The 19,806-nt window shown below is 51.5% G+C and overlaps 8 protein-coding genes across 8 annotated transcripts; 6 read left to right on the forward strand and 2 right to left on the reverse strand.

Annotated features, from left to right (window-relative positions):
• Positions 1 to 939: 939 nt before the first annotated feature.
• Positions 940 to 4,739, forward strand: J4E82_005132 (uncharacterized protein; the record flags this gene model as incomplete). The annotated part of the gene is made up of 4 exons (XM_051731402.1): positions 940 to 3,674; positions 3,722 to 4,212; positions 4,264 to 4,593; positions 4,648 to 4,739. The coding sequence occupies 4 exons, from the start codon at positions 940 to 942 to the stop codon at positions 4,737 to 4,739; spliced, it is 3,648 nt and encodes a 1,215-aa protein (XP_051588840.1).
• Positions 4,740 to 6,129: 1,390 nt separating this feature from the next.
• Positions 6,130 to 8,178, forward strand: J4E82_005133 (uncharacterized protein; the record flags this gene model as incomplete). Its single annotated transcript, XM_051731403.1, has 2 exons — positions 6,130 to 6,831; positions 6,943 to 8,178. The coding sequence occupies 2 exons, from the start codon at positions 6,130 to 6,132 to the stop codon at positions 8,176 to 8,178; spliced, it is 1,938 nt and encodes a 645-aa protein (XP_051588841.1).
• Positions 8,179 to 8,658: 480 nt separating this feature from the next.
• NSA2 (Ribosome biogenesis protein) lies at positions 8,659 to 9,585 on the reverse strand (the record flags this gene model as incomplete). The annotated part of the gene is made up of 3 exons (XM_051731404.1): positions 8,659 to 8,851; positions 8,903 to 9,457; positions 9,548 to 9,585. 3 exons carry the CDS (start codon positions 9,583 to 9,585, stop codon positions 8,659 to 8,661), a joined length of 786 nt encoding a protein of 261 aa, XP_051588842.1.
• A 207-nt stretch (positions 9,586 to 9,792) lies between these two features.
• On the forward strand, positions 9,793 to 10,539 carry J4E82_005135 (uncharacterized protein; the record flags this gene model as incomplete). The annotated part of the gene is made up of 1 exon (XM_051731405.1): positions 9,793 to 10,539. One exon carries the CDS (start codon positions 9,793 to 9,795, stop codon positions 10,537 to 10,539), a length of 747 nt encoding a protein of 248 aa, XP_051588843.1.
• Positions 10,540 to 10,791: 252 nt separating this feature from the next.
• On the reverse strand, positions 10,792 to 12,045 carry J4E82_005136 (uncharacterized protein; the record flags this gene model as incomplete). The annotated part of the gene is made up of 1 exon (XM_051731406.1): positions 10,792 to 12,045. One exon carries the CDS (start codon positions 12,043 to 12,045, stop codon positions 10,792 to 10,794), a length of 1,254 nt encoding a protein of 417 aa, XP_051588844.1.
• Positions 12,046 to 12,519: 474 nt separating this feature from the next.
• Positions 12,520 to 13,557, forward strand: J4E82_005137 (uncharacterized protein; the record flags this gene model as incomplete). The annotated part of the gene is made up of 1 exon (XM_051731407.1): positions 12,520 to 13,557. One exon carries the CDS (start codon positions 12,520 to 12,522, stop codon positions 13,555 to 13,557), a length of 1,038 nt encoding a protein of 345 aa, XP_051588845.1.
• A 993-nt stretch (positions 13,558 to 14,550) lies between these two features.
• J4E82_005138 (uncharacterized protein) lies at positions 14,551 to 15,999 on the forward strand (the record flags this gene model as incomplete). The annotated part of the gene is made up of 1 exon (XM_051731408.1): positions 14,551 to 15,999. The coding sequence occupies one exon, from the start codon at positions 14,551 to 14,553 to the stop codon at positions 15,997 to 15,999; it is 1,449 nt and encodes a 482-aa protein (XP_051588846.1).
• Positions 16,000 to 16,653: 654 nt separating this feature from the next.
• Positions 16,654 to 18,144, forward strand: J4E82_005139 (uncharacterized protein; the record flags this gene model as incomplete). The annotated part of the gene is made up of 5 exons (XM_051731409.1): positions 16,654 to 16,863; positions 16,913 to 17,058; positions 17,107 to 17,234; positions 17,281 to 17,928; positions 17,981 to 18,144. 5 exons carry the CDS (start codon positions 16,654 to 16,656, stop codon positions 18,142 to 18,144), a joined length of 1,296 nt encoding a protein of 431 aa, XP_051588847.1.
• Between the last annotated feature and the right edge of the window lie 1,662 nt (positions 18,145 to 19,806).

Raw genomic sequence — 19,806 nt, forward strand, 5'->3', positions numbered from 1 at the left:
GGCGTCAGGCGGAAATTCGCTGCCAAAGCTCAGCGCAGGTCCACTCGTGTATATTGAAGAAGGATGGGGCACAATCCTTGATGATTTTAGGCAACTCATGACAGGCGCGCCGTGTTAATGTATGCGGGAGTGTGTACCGCCCACCGCTCTCGGCGCCAATAGTGAAGATGGACTAAGAAGCCAACTCGGCGCATGCCTCCTTTATACATTGGTGTGAAAGATGTGTTGAGACACTGTCCAGAAGGTAGAAAAGGAGAAGTGAGGTTAGTCGATAGGGAGGTTGATACTATGGCGATCTAGGGCTCGGTAACCGTTTGGCTGCAGGATTTGGTGCATGCAGGGGTTCCGCCATGTAGCATCCATGGATCGTTCGCAGGCAAGGGGTACTGAGGTGTGACAGCGACATGTGAAGGGAGAGGCAGCTAGATGCAGTACGACGGAGAATTACAACAGAGAAGCGTACTGGAAGACGAAGCTGTCAATGGCGATTGTCATTGATCGCGAGGGTGGAAAATCATCCCGTGTTTATGTACGCTCTAGCGATAGGCCTGGTGCTAGTGGCGGAACAGAATCCCCAAAATAGCATCCACCCCTTGCCAGCTTCGCCCCCATATGCCATCGCTCTAGCAACACCTATTGTGTCGCCCGGGGTCTCGTCGGTTTTCCTCGTCGCTCGTTAGGACCGTCTTTCACTATACCCTTTGGTTTTTTGCTGCAGCGCACTCGCTCCTGCTGCACACGGCCACCACTCGTTGCAAAAAAGGAAACCACGATCCACCGCCATTTACAACGACTCTAACGACTACCCCAAGCCCGCACTCTATCTTATATGCGATCGCCATCCCCATAGAACCGCTATACACATTCTTCCCGGGCCGAAACGAGCTCCGCGCAACAGCCCCACTGTGTAACAACAGCTGAGGTCACAACCTCACGTACATGTCTCTACCGCAGCGACCCGAGGAGTCGTCGCCGCCTCGACGGGGCGAGCGGCGACATGCGCACCGAGACTCGCACCACCGCAGAAGGAGGACTTCGGATCTGGAGAACACACGGTCGCACGACCGCTCCAATAGCAAGAGCGGCACCCAGGCCTACTCGCGCGCGCTTCCCTCGCCCGGCACCCCCGTGCCTATGGAGCGCGATCCCATAATGAGAGGCCAACCGAAACCATCCGAGCCCGAGTTGAACAGGAAGCGCAGTCTTATCCGACCTGAACGCCAGCGAATGGACCCGAGCCATCCGAACTATCACTACCGCAAACATGCCCAGCGCATGGACGTCCACCCATCGACGACGGGTAACGACCCTATTCTAGAAGACCACCTCGAGGCAGAGACTGTCAGCTCAGACAGCACTGACATCAAGCCCCCGCATATGCGAAATGCCTCCGGCGGAGGGTACAACGACAAGCAAGCTCCGATGGACGACGGGGAGCCACGGATACAACGCAAGCTGACGAGCAAGACAATGGAAGCACGTGAGAAGCAGCGTCAGAAGGAGCAGGACAAGCTACGACCACCTAGTCTGTGGAATGTCTACTGCGCTATCGTTACTTTCTGGTGTCCGAATGCCATCTTGAAGTGCTTTGGAAAACCGCAGAAGGCGCAGCAGCGAGCATGGAGAGAGAAGGTCGGACTAGTCAGCATCATTTTACTCATCTGCACGTTCGTTGGATACCTCACATTCGGTTTTACGGAGACTGTGTGCCCATCTGGCGGCAATGCTCGCCTTAGGACAAACGAAGTCGGAGGTGGATACCTGATCATTCACGGCAAAGCCTACGATCTCGCTCAGTCTAAGCACCCTCGCGCTCGCGGCATCCCCCAAGACGCAAACGTTCTCTTCGATCTTCCAGAGAAGAACGGCGGTAAAGACGCTAGCTTCTTGTTCCAGAATGTCAATGGAGCTTGCAAAGGACTCATCACTGAAAAGGAAAACTCTGGCATTCCCACGAGTGGTAATGGCGATCTGGGCTGGTACTTCCCGTGCCGTCTGTTCAACCAAGACGGATCGACCAAGCCCAATACGACCTTCTTGGAGTACAACGGTTACCAGTGTCATACCTCGGACAACGCTCGTAGAGCCTTCTACGGTCTGCGAAACGCCGGCGACGTGTACTTTACCTGGGACGACATTCGCAACAGTTCTAGGAACCTCATGGTATGGGGCGGTGATGTCTTGGACCTGAACTTGCTCGACTGGTTCAACCGGACCCAGGTTAATATTCCACCTCTGTTCGATGAGATTCGTCAGAATCCCTCTGTTCGTGGCGTAGACGTTACCCGTGCGTACTCATCCAGCTATGAGAAGCAGGTAGCTCGTTGCTTTACCGAAACCATCAAAGTCGGCTCCATCGATACGGAAAGCATTGGCTGCATTGCTTCCAAGGTCGTCCTCTATGTGTCGCTCGTCTTCATCTTGGCTGTTGTCATGGCCAAGTTCGTCCTCGCCCTTCTCTTCCAGTGGTTTATCTGCAAAAAGTTTGCTGCTACCAACACATCCATTTCTCCCGCGGACTCCAAGCTGCGAAAGCAGCAGATCGAAGAGTGGAGTGACGATATCTATCGCCCGCCACCAAAACTCATGGATCCATCTTTCGGCTCTGACCGCAGCAACAAGCGTGGCAGTACTTTCCTGCCACAGACTTCGAGGTTTACCAGCCCTTACGCGGTTGACAAGAACGCAAAGACCCGTGCCCCACCGACGACTATGACGAGCCAGAGCACGACATCTCGCATCCTGGGATCGAACAGTGGTATGTACAAGCAACTAAATGCCAGTCAAGGCACCATGCCCTTGGACGGAAAGCACAATGCGCAGTTCTCAGCACAAGAGTCTCGGTCTAGTCTACTTCTTTCTGGGCAGACCGACACCAACCGCTACTCAAGTGTCGAAGGCTCCGGACCCGCAGGTTTCACACACGAAGCTGTTGTACCTCAGCCTCCACCAGAATGGCAACCTTTTGGATACCCCTTGGCGCACACCATCTGTCTTGTCACCGCGTACTCTGAAGGTCCCGACGGACTGCGAACTACACTCGACTCCATCGCTACCACAGACTACCCCAACAGCCACAAGTTGATCCTCATTATTTGCGACGGTATGATCAAGGGTCATGGAGAAGATTTGACAACGCCAGAGGTCTGTCTTGGTATGATGAAGGATCACGCGGTATTGCCCCACGAGGTCCAAGCGCATTCATACGTCGCAGTCGCTAGTGGTTCAAAACGACACAACATGGCCAAGATCTACTCAGGATTCTACGACTACGGCGAGACGACCCGCATTCCTGTCGAGAAGCAACAACGTGTTCCCGTGTTGCTAGTCGTGAAGTGTGGTACACCCGATGAGGCCAAAAAATCGAAGCCCGGCAATCGTGGAAAGCGAGACAGTCAGATCATCCTCATGTCGTTCCTGCAAAAGGTCATGTTTGACGAGCGTATGACGGAGCTTGAATTCGAAATGTTCAACGGTATCTGGAAGATCACTGGCATTTCGCCCGATTTCTACGAGATAGTACTCATGGTCGACGCCGACACAAAGGTTTTCCCTGACAGCTTGACGCACATGGTCTCAGCCATGGTAAAGGATCCAGATATCATGGGGCTCTGCGGCGAAACAAAGATTGCCAATAAGCGGGATTCGTGGGTCTCCATGATCCAGGTGTTTGAGTAAGTGCTGTCGCCATGTTTTACAATCGCGCCACTAATTGTGATAGATACTTCATCTCCCATCACTTGGCCAAGTCATTCGAATCAGTCTTTGGTGGTGTTACTTGCTTGCCGGGTTGTTTCTGCATGTACCGCATCAAGGCTCCCAAGGGTGGTCAGAACTACTGGGTGCCGATCCTGGCTAATCCGGATGTTGTTGAGCATTACTCCGAGAACGTGGTTGATACGCTGCACAAGAAGAATCTGCTACTACTGGGTGAGGATCGATACCTGTCGACGCTGATGCTCAAGACGTTCCCCAAGCGAAAACAGGTTTTCGTCCCGCAAGCCGTTTGCAAAACCGTTGTACCGGACGAGTTCAAAGTTCTGCTGTCACAGCGCAGACGATGGATTAATAGTACGGTCCACAACCTGATGGAGCTTGTGCTAGTGCGAGATCTGTGTGGCACCTTCTGCTTCAGCATGCAGTTCGTTGTGTTCATCGAGTTGATCGGAACCCTGGTTCTCCCAGCCGCCATTGCTTTCACATTCTACCTAAGTAAGCCTCCGTACTCCACTATGAAGCTTCGGCTTTGCTGACCATGTCTAGTCGCCATCGCTATCAAAGCCGCTGTTCTCCACACAGAAGCTCCCGTCATACCCCTCATCCTTTTAGCGCTCATCCTTGGTCTACCCGCCATCCTCATCATCGTAACAGCCCATCGGTGGTCTTACGTCGCTTGGATGTTCGTCTATCTGCTGTCATTGCCTGTTTGGAACTTTATACTTCCGACATATGCGTTCTGGAAGTTTGACGACTTCAGCTGGGGAGATACTCGAAAGACGGCAGGCGAAAAGACGAAAAAGGCAGGCTTGGAGTATGAAGGAGAATTCGACAGTAGCAAAATCACAATGCGCAGGTGGCATGATTTTGAAGCAGGTAAGGAACACAACTTCTCGCGATAATGCTGTCACTAACGTTGGGCACCAACAGAACGGAGACTCAAGACACCAGCGGCGACATCGGCTGGTGGATGGCCACAGCACCAACAACAACAGGGTTACGACCAGTATTATGATAATTAGTTTCGCATCGTGGCGTTGTGTAGGAAGGACTGCATCTGTACTACATGATTTGCTGCATTGCTACGATGTCCGTTTTAGCAGGCCATTTCTGTCATTATTATGAGTTTGTAGAATTTCTACTTCACTGTCGGGGTCACATAGGCATCTCGCTCTAGTAATACATCCTTACCGCATGCTGTCAGCTCTCGCGAGACTCGGCATGTCATGATCAAACAGTACTGAGGTGAATGATCTCGCATCACTGTTCCTGTATCGTTTTACAGTCTCAAGATGTGTCTTGTGCTTCCAGCGTCTGCGTAAGATGGGCCCTGAATCGACGGCATTTCTCCGGAGCGATCAGTGGCTTACTGTCGTGGAGTGCCAGCACCGTTGTCCAGAGGCGGGACGGCTAGGAGAGACAAAAACGGCATTTGAGCCACAGTCTGGGGAGGCGCGGTGGGGAAAGACGTTTGATTTGTTCCACCAATTCGCCGTGCAACTATGGGCCAGCGCTCAGCGCGTCACCTTTTGGCCCCAGACGATGAGCTTAGCGAAGCTGGTGTGCTGCCTGTGTCCCAAAAGGGGCCTGACAAGAGCAGGTGTGGGCCTGTATGTCTGACGTTGAGTGGCCACTGCATTCTCGTTGTCGGGTCTTGGCTCCAGAAGGTTGTCGTGTTGGCAGTGCCATGTGAGTTGTGTGACTGTCCGCGGGCACGCCATGGCCGCTTAACCCTGAACGCCTGGTGACAGCGTGGAGATGAGCAGCGTGAATACACAGATCTATTGTCTGGAGATCTCTTAGATGGTGGAGTCGCTAGTTAGGCTTGGGGGTGGGTGGCTGTCCGATCCCCCCGTGTTCAGTCTAAACTAGAGGGCCCGCGGAGGGTGGGATACGAATATTCGGCGGGCTTCACAGACGGTGTATATATCTGACGGAAGTGTAGGTTCTAGGAGCCGTTCGGCGCACATAGCCATATCCATAATCATCACGGGAGCTGACCTGCTTGCCCTGCAGCCCAGCCCAACTCTCCCGCAGCCAATGCCCATCTAGGGCTCTGGCAGGAGCGACCCCACATTTAGCCAGGACGTGTCTTCCTTCGCATGCAGCGCCTCGGGTAGTTGACAGACAGATCGAGTGCAGAGAGGCGACCTAGTCAGCCTGCGACGCGACGGTACTAGCCCGTCAGCCGCTACATATTTGCTGTATTCTGCCTGTTTCGCTGCGCCGAGCCTATGCTTTGGCCTAGTCACCTTTCCCCCCCACGCCAGACAAGCCTATACCTTGCGCCGCAACGCCTCTCTACAACTACATCAGTCGACCGTCTCGTCGCATACGCACAAACGACAAAACCCTGCCTCGGCGGCCCCGCTGCACTGGTTATCAGGCGGATAGCGGGCGTCGATGGCCAGCATGCACAACTGGTCCGCGCCACACTCGACGACACCGCATCTCACAACGCCGCCGTCGCAATCGCATCCGGACCATGGAGACTGGCCGCACTCGCCCAGCGCATTGGCTGCTGCTGTAACTCTTGCGACTCTCTCTGACGGCAGACCGGCCGATGACGACGGCGACGACGATGACGAGGTGGAGGACGACGATGACGATGGCGGGGGGATATCGCTAGAAGACTACCAGCACTTTATGGAAACCATGCCTGGGTCGCATGGAGCAGGAGAGGGAGATATCGACGATGAAGACCCATCGCTGGATGAAGGAGGCACGATTGAAGACATGTTTGGCCCAATTCACCCGTCATATATTACATACAACGCTATCGACATGTTTGATCAAACATCCAGCATCCCTCACCACCTGCACACATCCACTACATACATCGCCGCGCCAATGGCTATAGGGGCCCAAACAATACACCTGCCATATGGTGCTGATCCATTGCTCGAGCCGCCACCCACGCTCAATGAGCCGCATCTGAGCATCCAGGATAGGGCAGCTTTTTGTCCCATCACTTCTTACTTCCATCGTTTCTTTGGACATTTCAAGCCCGTCGTTTCTGGTCTGGACCTCGTGCAGGTGCCGGATTTTATTAGTCGAGACGACCTGAAGGGCGACGAATATGACTACCAGGGCATCGACTGGACGAAACGCAATGTACGTTCTCACATTCTGATGTCTACATTGGCAGCTGCGAGACAGCGTCTAGCAATCTCCTGCCTATACATATGCAAGAAGCAAGAAATCTTTAAGCTAACACTTTGATAGACTACACGTGCAGCGGTTCGTAAGGCGCGATCGCAGCACGAGCGTCAAAGAGTGCTACATAGCGTCAAAGCAGTTCGGAAGTATATCCATTCAACACCCAACACAGACAGCTTCTTCCAGTTTCGAAGGATCAACACCAAGCCCCGTGCCTTCGTACCTCACTTCCAGCTGCGAAACATAGTGACAGCTACATCCCGCAACGATGTCTATTATGCCAAAGGTCACCAAGTACTCCACACAGACGCTGAAGGTGTGCCCGAAGATGTTGTCGCAGATCTCAGCAAACATCTAGCTCCTGATGCGTCAATAACCACCATTGCATCACACGGCGATGTACTTATCGCCGGCGCTTTTGAAGGCGAGTACGCCATCGCAAATCTTGCTTCTACCCAAGGCTCGGCCTATACGTTCGGTCGCACCTCGGACTTTGCAACAGACACGAAGTCGCGGATAGTCAACCACATGCATCTGTTCTCCTCACGGCGGACTTACACCCCCCAAGCCGTCCTATGTTCCAACGACCACCACCTCCGCGTCCTAGACTGCGGAACCAACACGCTCATCCACTCATTCCAATACCCAGCAGCAGTCAACTGCTCAGCAACGAGTCCAAACGGCCGCATGCGTGTCGTAGTTGGCGACTTCCAAGAAACGCTCATCACAAACGCAGAAACAGGCCAAGCATTTGAAACATTAAATTCCCACACCGACGACGCTTTCGCCTGTGCCTGGGCAGACGACGGCATCCACGTCGCAACCGCCGCCCAGGATTCCACCATTGTCGTCTGGGACGCGCGGTACTGGGAGAAGCCCTTGGCCGTCATGAAGAGCGAACTAAGTGTTCCACGGTCTCTGCATTTCTCACCCATTGGCTCTGGACCCCGTGTTCTCGTTGCAGCTGAAGCAGACGACTTTATCAATATTATTAATGCGCAGACATGGGAGTCAAAACAGGTATTCGACTTCTTTGGCCCTGCGGATGGTGTCTCGTTTACGCCTGACGGACAGTCTCTGTTTATCGCTAACGGAGAGAGACGGTTTGGCGGTATCATCGAACTCGAACGTACGGGTTGGGCGGATAAGACGGGCAGGCGGGGCAGTTTCGATGACGAGCATCAGGAAGATATTGTCACAGATTGGGTGGGAGATGGTGCGCTGGATGCTGACGGCCGAGTTTTGGCTGGCGATGTGCAGAGACAGAGGCGACATGTTGATCTGAGCGGTGTCGTTGTGTGACGGGAATACTGTAGATGTCTAAACTTGCTCTATGGGAGGTAATGGCCGAGTTTTGGCTGGCGTTTTGTTTTGTTTTGTTTTGTTTTGTTTTGCAGAGATGGCATGGCATGGGCTGGGAATGGAAGATACCACGGATTGGGCGGGCATATGGGAATGGTGTTTAGCAAGTATAGATTACTAGTGTTCTGCATGACTATCTGATTCATGTTGCAACGGACTCTTTTTTCCTTTGGTGCACCGTGATACTCTATAAGCAGGAATGATGGGAACTCATGGCATGTTGGTCGATGTGGTATCATTATTCTTTTTGGTTACATTCCATATCTGTCCAACATAAAAGGCACAGTTGCATCATCGGCTAGCCGCCCTTCTTTCCTGCCTAGCAAATCCCAATCTCATGCTCGTAATCGCCGCAACGCCTTCGGAATGGAATATTCAGATGACCAATTAACGCCGTCAAATGCAATTTTTTCCAGGAGCTTAGACGAGGAGAACGGCGTTCAAGCAACCGTCGTTCTCGGGGTTGTTGGTGATTTGTGCATAGCGACCCCAGACGACCTTTCCTCCAGCAGTTACGAGACCAAGTTCCGAGACGTTTACTTCGATGATGGTACCCTTGGTTAGAACACCCAGCTGCGTGTACATGGGTTGCTGAGGGTTCTTCTTTACGGAGCTGTGAAATGTTAGCTATGCTCGTCTGTCGTTACTGCGTGAAGACACATACATGATTGGCAACTGGACGGTAACGTTCAGTTCAGGGTGTGTCACGTTGGCCTTCTTGTAACGCAATCCCATGGGCCTGATGAAGCGCTCATACTTGACGGGTCTACGCGTGAAGCCAGGACCGACGAAGGTAGGCTTGGTGATCATACGCTTCCAGCTCTTCTTCTTCGTCTTCTTTCCCGTCTTGACAACCGAGAACATTTCCTCCTCGGAAATACCCTTGACCTTGGGCAGGGGAACCGAGAACCGGGCTGCCTTTTCGTTACGCTTCTGCTTGATGGCGGAAGAGAGAGCCTTGGCATTCTTCTCGTTGCTGCGGTCCAGCAGGTATGCGGGGAGCGCATCGGTGGCTGGCTCGGGTGCTTCGTTGGATTTGACGTTGCGCTCCTCGTGTGCGCGGATCTTCTGCTTCATCTGAATCTTCTCCTTCCTGCGCTTCTCGGCGTACAACTTGGCCCTCAGACCACGGAAGTTTTGCGCCTTCTTCGATGCATTGTGTCCTTCACGGGCGATCTTCTTGCGTTGGCGCTCATCGTGATCGAAGCGCTTTCCGTGCCTGTTGCGACAGAGTTAGTGGAGTGTTCTTGGCACTGAGGCGCGAGGCGCTGGTGGTGGGGTGCAGGATGCATGATGGGTGTAGACATACTGCTTCGTAAAGCGCTCGATATACTCGTTCTGAGGCATGGCGACTACCTCTGCGTGTGCTGGATGGTAAGGGTAGTGGTGGTAGAGTGGAGTCTCTTACAGCAGCGCCTTCCGCCTCCAAAAAGTTCGGCACTAGCCCCCACTAGCGCGATGCGGGCTGGATTCTTCAACATCGGACCTCCGCCGCATGACCAGAGATACTGTTTGCAGCAGCCCCCAAGCCATTGCGTCCCACCAACCCCAGTAATGGCTCTATTCGCTCGCTCCGCACGCCATGCGTTCCTCGAGTCCAGGGCGATAGTCCAACCGACCATCCGCCGCGCAGGAATAACAACCGTATCGCACAACCTCGACACATCAAATACCCCCGAACCGCTCATCCAATCCGGCCACCGCATATCAGACGAAGCCAAAGAGCGCGCTCAAACACCACAGCCTCTCCCCAGCGATGCCCCTACGCCCGCTTCCTCAAACGATGTCAAAGCCTCACCACACGCCCGCTCAGACATCCTCTCGCAAACCCTCACACCCTCCATCCGCAAGCTCCTCCCTCTCCTACAGACCCAGCCAGCACACTACATAACCGCACATCTCCATGGCCGTCCATATCTCCTGACTCGCGGCGACACACTTCGCCTCCCCTTCCAAATGCCACATGTACGCCCCGGCGACATTCTGCGCTTGAACCGCGCTACACACATTGGATCGCGAGACTACACATTAAAAGCGCCGGAGTCTGTCAAGGGAAACGCAGACCATGGAAAAAAGGTGTACTACCTAGATGAGCGGTTATTCACGTGCAGGGCGCGGGTTGTGGGTGTGGAGAGCGAACCATTGAGAATAGAGGAGAAGACCAAGAGGAGGCAAAGACACACCAAACACGTAAAGAGCAAACTGCATTTCACCGTCTTGAAGATCAGTGATTTGGAGGTTAAGAGTTTGGAGGAGTACGAGGCGGCATTGGGGCAAGAGGAGAAGAAGAGTGTACAATAGCTGTGGCATTGTGGGAATCAGCAGTGTCTTGTCATGAGTCTTCCGAATGTATCATATATGTGTCGATACCATGAGCACGTTGGCCGCAGAGTTGTCGGACCAACGCAATCTGTTTGGAATCAGAACGACGTCTTAGGCTCTTATGCTCGTATTCATCATGTCTAAGTGTACACTGGGTATATGCGATCCCTTGACGCCGTTTATGCACTATCTGCTCCTCGTCGATTCGCTGCTGGATGCACTGATTCCATGCTAGTGCACCACCTGCGACGCATAGAAGTCAGGATATTGGTTCTGGATCATCGAAGTGACTTTCTCCACCTCCTCTGCCAGACCAGTGACATTGGCATCCCACTTCCGTAGCTCCTTGCCTACAACGCGCTCTGCATGTCCAGTCTTGCGTTCGCCACTGGCCTCGCCCTCAAAGAAGACGTATCGGTCGATTTGGTCAATGTATCCGGCAAGTCGTCCTTGCTCCAACATCTTCGCCGCATAGTCTTCTGCCTTCTCCGCGTCTATACCCAACAGCTCGCCCAATTGATCAAATCCAATGTTGTTGTAGAGCTTCGATGCGCCGAGCAAGTTGTGTTCGAGAATGGCCTTGTCAAGCACAGTCAGGCCGTCGGCGCCTCGGGCAAGGTGGTGAGGATCGAGCTTAGCGGAAAAGGCCTTGATCTCAGCGGGTGTGAGAAGACGATTCAAGAAGATCTTCTCGAGGATGGCGTAGTCCTCAGCAGAACTAGCTCGGTCGTCTTTGTATAGCTTGGCCAACATCTTGCCTCGCTGTGGACCGGCAGGAGCGAGGACCGTACAGATAATAGCTCTTCCGAGAAAGCCGTCCCGCTCCTCAGTGTCGACTAGCGGCTCGTTGCTCAAGGTGTAGTATCCCTGCGCGGCATCGAGGAAGGATCGTTGCGAGTCAAGGATTCGGGCTTGACTCAGCTGGAACATGACCTTGGTTGCCTTGTCCTGCACGTTGAATATGATGTTCTTGATCTTGTTCAAGTGTGTGAATGCGCTTGTCGGATCATCTTCCTCCAAGTAACACCGGACTATCCGAATCCAAACTCTCGCCTTGTCATCCGCAGAAACTGACTTTTGTGTCGACTCGAGGTTTATGGTTGCAAGTGTCTGCGCAGACCGCCTGAAATCGTCGTTCTGCTCGAACGCGTCTGCCAGAGCATGCTTAATTTGTGTATCTTGTTCCTCGTACTGACCCGCGCCCTTGGATTGTAGGAGCGTGATGACTTTCTCTCCAACATCAATCTTTGCATCTGGATCTTTGACCGTCCGGTAAGCGTCCACGAAAGCAGCAAGAAGTGGTCGGAGGACTACTATGCCAAGAGAGTCGTCAAGGAGAGTTTGTGCGTATGCGTTCAGATCGGCGGCAACATTGTTCGATGTTTCGACTATCTGTTGGAGAAGGGCGGTGTACTGAGAGGGCTTTTCGTTGGCCGACGTTGCCTCGATCTGCTGTAAAGCGGAGGTGACAGCTGGGGAAGCCATGATGGGGGATGCTTGAGGTAAGCTGGATCGTAAAGAAAACCCTCTTAGTTCAGTTTAATTGATTTCTAGATCCTACGTAAGAGAAGAATTAGAATTGCCAAAGACAACGTCGGATTCTGGGGCTACAAGAGGGAGAAAGCCAGTCTTGCTCGTTGGTTGTTGACGGGTATAGGCAACAGACGTGGGGCAAGCGCGACCTCACCAGAGCTGCATTATCGATAAGAGTCTTGGCACGCTAGTGCGGAAGCGCGTCGGGAGGTACAATGCGCCTGCCTGAGACGATCCGATGTCTTTCATCATCGCAACCAAGGTTCACGCTCGCTGAGCCACCTCGCTACCACTGGCACATTCTTCGTAGGGCACACGCTCAAGCTTCTATTACTATCATCACCAATTGTCACGCACACGCCGCGCCGACCACAACGTGGATACCTTGCACTCCTGCCGTAACGCAACTTCGTCGCATCCGCAATCATGAACGGCATTAAGCCAGAGGTCAAGGAAGAGCCTGGCGTCGGCTTCATGGACGATGACTTCTACGAGGATACGGGCGAGATGTCTATCAACAAGGATAACCCACAGCAAGACGTCTGGCTCACGCGCATTCCAGACTGGCTCTACGAGGCAGTCTCTAAGTGGGAAGACATTGCCGACGGCAACGACAACGACCAGATTCAGATCGGAGAAGTCTGCGCTTTCGCGACAACGAGCGGCATCGATAAGGACAAGCCTATGCGCGTCTTCCTCAACGACCGTTGGCGCGCAAAGTCCAACCTTCCCTCAGCCTTCCAGTTGGACCCTGCAGCCGCCTCCGATGTTCAGCTAGGCAACACATACGTGTTCACAGAGAAAGATTTGCCAGGATTCAAGGGACAACAAGGCTACGGTTATGGCAGAGGCCAACAGGGAAGCTTTGGTGGTGTACAAGATCCGAATGCGCGTGTTCAGAAACGGAGCAAATACAAGAAGGCAATTCCCAAGCAGACTGCGCTCGTCGGTCACGCGACACGGCAATACAACGCGAATCCCCTCGAGACCAAGGAATTCAAGGACTTCAGCGCCGCGCGCATCAAGCAAGCCATTCAAGGCTCCCACACAACCACCATCATCACAAAAGACACCGAAGTCTCAGACGTCAACAACTCCATTACACTCAACAACCGCTTCAAGAACTTCATCAAGCCTACGACCAAGGCAAAATCGCAACAGAACAAGGCTGCTCGTATGGCTCGTTCCGATCTTATCGATGTACTTCACCAGTTGTTCGACGAGTACCAGTACTGGCCTATGAAGGCCATCAAGCAACGGACCAAGCAGCCGGAGCAGTACCTCAAGGAAGTTCTTGGCGACATTGCGCTCCTCGTCAAATCTGGGCCGTTTGCAAGCAACTGGAAGCGCCAGGCTGTATTTGACAACCAGCGAGACACTAGTAAACAAGCAGAGGCAGCTGCACCTGAGGGCCCGGGTGATGGAGATACCGAGGGAGAGGATGAGATGGAGGACGTAGTTTAGAAGACCACACAACGTTGCTGTGTGATTTAGATACCCGGCAGAAGTGTACATCATTTTGCGTTCTGTTAACCTGTTAAAATAATACACTGGGGATACCTTTAGGGTAAATTGTCCAAGTAACTGTTCATCCGTATACAGCATCTAGCCAGATACGAAGAAGCTTGTTTTCACGAACAGTACCTGCTACTGAAATTGTGCCCTTGAGCTATACACAGTGATGCATGCCACAACTAGATTAGAAAAGTAACAGAGTATACAATTAGGTCGCAATTTCAGTTATAGGTCGAGAATCAATTAAACACTAACCATCTTAGGAATGACGCTACCTCGGCGACTGTCTGTCGATGACCTAAGTGGGCCTATCCGAGGAGCTCGTCTAACAACCTGGTGGTCACTCCGACTCCGCTCGTCTGGCATCCTTCGCATCTTGGCCTCTCTATCTTTTATGGTTCTCAATACATTTACCTATTCCTTTTTCTTGCCAACATCTCTCATCGTTCACCTCTCGAAGTGGCAAACAGCAACAACTGCATCGAGATTGAACAGCTAAGAAGCGTAATGAAACCACAGATGCAAGAGCAGGGTCATTGGTTGGACAAATATGCAACGAACTATGCAGAATGGAAACTATCTGATAGTACAGATGGCAGGCAGCTATTCAACCGTCCGCTTGGGCTAGTGGAGACTTCATTTGACTCAGATGGCACGTACTACGGTGGCCGGGCAGGTATGCAGCATCTCTCAGTATTTTCGTATTGGTCCAACATCAGTCTAAAGATTTCACTCGTTCTTCGTGGCTATACACTATATGTACAAGAGCGCGAGATACTATAGACCTACTCACTAGGTCAACTATTATTGAAAGCGACTAATCATGCCACAGATATGACGGCTCTCTATACATTGGCAATCCAGCACAAGCTCTCAAAGACAGAATTGAGACGTAGGATAGCGCTCGCGTGGACCGCTTTACGGCTTCAACATCCTCTGCTTATGGCTCGAGTTGTTGATAACCAAGAAACTGGAACACGGGGTTTCGCCGTCGACGTACCCATTTCCTCTGAATCTGCAATCGAACAAGTCGAGCAGAGCATTATCTGGATCGAAGACGCATATGACGAAGTTGATGAGAAAGAATTATACCGTCACGCCTACAACGTGACTCGCATCGTCGAGCCCGCAAAATGCTTATCGAAGTTGCATGTGCTACCTTTGCGGAAACTTCCAAACGGGACGTATGAGCTGAGATTACTTATCGTGATTGCGCACCAGATCTCCGATGGTCTCTCGGCGTACAATTGGTTCAGCCACTTTCTTCGCATCGTAAACCAGCCGTCTCAGAACATCTTGGCAGAAATCGAGTCTGTCTGTACATCAGAGAAGATCAAGAAAGTCTTACCAGCCGCCCAAGAAGACTTATACCCACCCATTGCAGGCAATAGGGCGAGACAGCGTTGGTTCTGGGCGCTCATCAGAGTGCTGAGACATGTGAAGAAAGGAGGACTACCACCTACCTTCACGAATCCGCTATGGAGAGAAAAGAGGCTTGATGAACCATTACGACTAGAACCTAAGTTCGATAGATTCTTCGACTATAGCCCTTCAACCCGCCCTCCGATGTCATGTGGTCATGTCTCCGCATCGCTTTCAGCTGCCGCTTCAGCACGTCTGATATCACTATGCCGATCTGCAAATGTCAGTATAGGAGCTGGGTGTTTCGCTCTCGCCGGTTTAGGCATGATGTCCATCCACGAAAAGCGTTCTCCTTCAGACAGTCACCCGCCATTCACAGCATCGTTTCCTCTAAACCCGCGCGGCTTCTTTGTGAACCCACCACCGGCAGACTCATGCATGCTAGCATTCAGCGAAGGGATAGTAATGCCTTTCTTGTCTTCAGATCTACCAGTAGAAGGAAGGTTCAAACTAACAGCAAAGCATGCCAATCGAGAGTTGCGAGTCTATCAAAAACGCTTGAAAGGAAAGGGGAAGACAGGTACAGCAGGTATTCTTGACAAACACTCACCAGGCCGTCTACTCGCGACCGGCTACGTCACACAGATCGAGCGTGTCGAAGCAAAACTACCACCCGAACGCCGTTCACCCTCTTTCCAGAACCCGCAAGGCTCCCTAGCTCCCAGCACAGCCGGCTACGGAGCGACGTGCGGTGTCTCGTCCATCGGCCCTCTGGCTACATTTTTCAAGCGCGGAACATATGATTTGAAGAACCTAGGGGACAAAGACTTTGCGGCGGACTTCCGAGACGTGAATATTGGGGTCAGGGCACGGGAGAATGAGTTCTTGGTTGGAAGTTCGACTAGTGCAGAGGGCATCATTGGGTTTGGGGTTAGCTATGACTTGAATGCTATTAGTGCTGAGGCGGCGGAAGTATGGAAGGAGACAATGGAAGGAATGCTGGAGGTGAGGGAGGTGGCGAAGTTGTAGACGTGGGATGAGGCGGGTGACTATGTATAAGATTGCTTTTTCTAAGCTTTTCAAAAGATCAATCTGCATATACTTGCTACATTTGGCGTTAGTAAACTAGAGACTTGAAGAATTTCTAACACCTCTAAGACGTCTTATGGTACGGGGAGATAAGTCAACAGATACGACCCAACTGGCAAAGGTCGAAGACATGAAAGCGCGATCTGTATGAAGCTGTCTTTCTTCTCTCATTCAAAGTTGAGGGCCATAGCAATTAACACTTTGCCAACCCTTCCCAGTGCAGTATTAAAGTGAGAAAACCACACGTTCCATGAAAACCAGTATATGCATGAAGGAAGGCGGAAACTGTTCACCACACCAGAAGGAAGTGGGAATGTAAACTTTCAGTAACTTTTTTTTCTATCGATAGATACTTGAATATGATTGCCAAGTTCAATATTCGCGATCAAGCATACTTAAATTCGTAAGGTAGAACGAGCAGCGAGGATGGAAGCATTGTGGAGTCACTTCGAGGTTCTGCTCATCCTGATTGGGTTAAGCTTGCGAGCGGCACCGAGGACATCACGTCATACCAGAACGAGGAAGGCGCGACGCGAGCTCTCATTGCGCATCTTCCCCGCAAACTCTCTTGAGTTTTGCAATCACACAGAAATAATGTTCAGCTTACCAAGAATATCGTTACCATCTTTTCTTCGTGCAGGCGAAGGCACGCATCTCACTGTTGATCTACCCTCTGTGGAGATCCATGATATCGAAACCTCGGCGGAAAAGCGACCGCGAACTCTCAAGCATCTACTCAAAGCAAATCACGCGAACTACTCGATTATATACCACAATCTTACTTTTCACAACCATACACCGCACGTATGCTGCTCCTCCTGTAAAGGCTGTAGCTGCTAAGCAAATACCATAGATCTTAGGATCGGCTTACCTTCTCGGAGGCACGGCAGAACATCTCAACGAAATCTACGAGAAGGAGGCTGAAGTACTAGAACCATGGCATGACGCGCCAGGTGAAATAACAAAGGACGATTGGCGCGAGTTCCTGGGGAAGCGCGAGTGAGTAGTGACGACGATGAGACGGAATCAATTACCAACAGCAGCCAGATACCAACGCGCATTTATCGATTTCTTCGAAGATCAGCTCGTGAGCAAGAAGTACAATGTCGAAGAAGTGCTCGAGGAATTCATGTTCAAGGGAAAGGAGCCGCTGATCAATGGCCTTATCTCCGGACGTAAGCTTGCTGCTTTCAAAGCTTGAGCATCGCTAACACTATCCAGTTGCACATCCTCTCATCCATCTTGGCTACGCTTACGAACTGAACTCCAGAACCGTCTCGATCGAGGCTCTGGCTATGGGCTCCTGCTTTTACAGTCCCCTTCATAAATACATTGACGACCCAAGGTATACAAAGCCCAGCCCGCATAGCGCAAGTGGAGATCACACCGGGCTCATCGATATCCTGGACAAAGTGCGCAAAGACAAGCGCTTCGACGGCCTTTATGACCACCGCAGCGGTGATATCACCAAGGTGTTAGAGGAGCGCGAAGAAGCCTTTTTAGAATACTGGAATGCCTGGGAAATTACAGCACCGAACGAACAGTTTCAGGCTGCTCAGGAAGTGGGATTGGGGCTTTTGACAGGCACACCGTTACCAGCGAAGGGGAAGTACGATTTCTTCATCGTGCATGTGCTTACAAGCTCTCATGCCATTCGCATCCTCCTCCCCTTGGTACCGGCCAAGTTCCATGTTAGTCTTCTGCGGCAATGGTGGCTATTCGCATTAGCTGTGTACATTGCCCAGATGAGGCCGGAGGTCGATATGGGTAAAGCTATGGGTAATGATGGCAGTGAGAAGAAGGGCTGGAAGTATGTTGTAGACAAGGCATTGAACGGCCCGCATTCGACTGATGCGCATCACGTCAAGGGTATGTCGTGGACGTTACGCTAGGACATGGACATTTTGACTGATATTTACAGCATTGCGGGCCTTGAAGGTAGCGGAGGAAACATGGGAGACTGGAGACAACCGGTCGGACCACTGGCTCCGCGCGGCAGTCAAGTTTGCTGACGGATTTGAGGGTTGGGGAGGATTTGGAACTGCGGAAGATGAGGCGAAGATGGGGTATCCTGAGAAGCAGTAAGATATACTGGAACAAACGAGGAAGACAATCTACGCGTATGCTTTTTCAGATCCACTGACTCCTACGTTCTTCTGAAAGTGGTCACCACCAACCCTAATGAATCAACACATCTGAACAGAATACAGACGAACGCGATTCCTCCTTCTCTGGACAGCAATCCCAGGGAAACTACTTTCAAGCACTCCCAGGCGTGTCCTATGCTTTCTCACAAATTACCAACCCTCTACATACAACCCCAAATCTGATAAAAGTGTTACGGACACTTGAACCGAGATAGTGGAGATCTGATGTCATGCGAAGACTGGATTAGAGGCAAGCACTGTGTATGTAGTAAAAACCCTCTAATCTAATGTGATACGCGTTTCAATGACGGCGAGGATGGACATATGGAGATTCTGGATGATGGGAGGAAACGGGATCTTGTTGGGTGTGTATTTGGAATAGAAAGAGGACGCAGAAGATGAATAATGATTGGCCAGGGAAAGAGACCGCGGAGGAAGAAGATAGAGTATTGGAGGGATTTGGAAACGCCTGAATAATTCAGGCATCAAAAGAATTTAATGAAGGGGGAGAGTTGGTAACGTTGATGGGGAACATGTTGTGTTGTAATGTAGGTGAGTGAGCTACACGTGAAATGGTGTTGATCTACTGAGAAGTGAGGAGTACACAAAGTCGCTTGCTGCGTCTTGTATGGGAGAATGAAGTTATTATACATTTTTGACATCAGAAATCCTGATTCCAGCTAATACTGTTCCTTGTAGATGCCAGTAATACCGCCCGTGTATCATCGTGAAACAATGAACTATACTCTTTTGCGCTTGCTATGCAGCTTTCAAAGCCGATATCAAATCACATCAGTGATAATTTATACTGCTTGGTAAATGCCTTTGTCCCAGGTAAAGATCTTGAGATTGGGCATCCCAGCCTTTAGTTCCAACGAATAATACCAAAGTCTGGCCTTCGTTCTAGAACTGCAAGACGGCCGGGTGTCGTATTCATAACCTAGCCCAAGTTCCTGAAGACCTTCAAATCGAAGAAGGAATGACGAGATCTGCTCGAGCATGTAGTGGTCCGTGACCAACCAAGAGAACTCTAGCCTTCTGATCGCTTGCGTGGCTGATATGGGGAAGTCTCTTGGGAAAAGTTCAAGGATGTAGGCTGATTCAAAGCAGAAAGCGTTAAGGCTGTATGGGAGAAGCGCAGCCTCGGCGTTGATTTGGGAGCATACTTTCAGCAATGCAAAAGCTGGTACAACTCCACACCGATCGGTCCGATCCAGCCATAGCTTCTCTTTGGTCTCCAAGATGCGTATGCGTATTACCATATAGATCTTATGGCCACCCAGCGCATACTCGTAGATTCGGTTCCGGAGCTCGGCTGGCAGTCGTAGAAGAGGAGAATTGCGCTGGTTCGCTGCCGTGCTATTCAAAAGTTACCTATTGCCTTCACCGCACTTGCTCATTGAATTTGAACTACGTACATCTGAGCGCGCGCCGCTATATCTCTTGGGTCATAATAGAAGATGCCCATCGGCAGTTGTTGTTTCTGTTGTTATTGTTCAGAGTGAGTTGTGTTGTGGGTTCGATTGAAATAGTTGGCAAGTGAGCGAGAGCTTGGACCCAAGTCTAGGTGAAGCCGAGAACTGTCAGAGAAGTGAGAGAG

The sequence above is a fragment of the Alternaria postmessia genome, assembly GCF_024291825.1.
Source record: "Alternaria postmessia strain BMP 2775 chromosome Unknown scaffold_26, whole genome shotgun sequence".
NCBI lineage: Eukaryota > Fungi > Ascomycota > Dothideomycetes > Pleosporales > Pleosporaceae > Alternaria > Alternaria postmessia.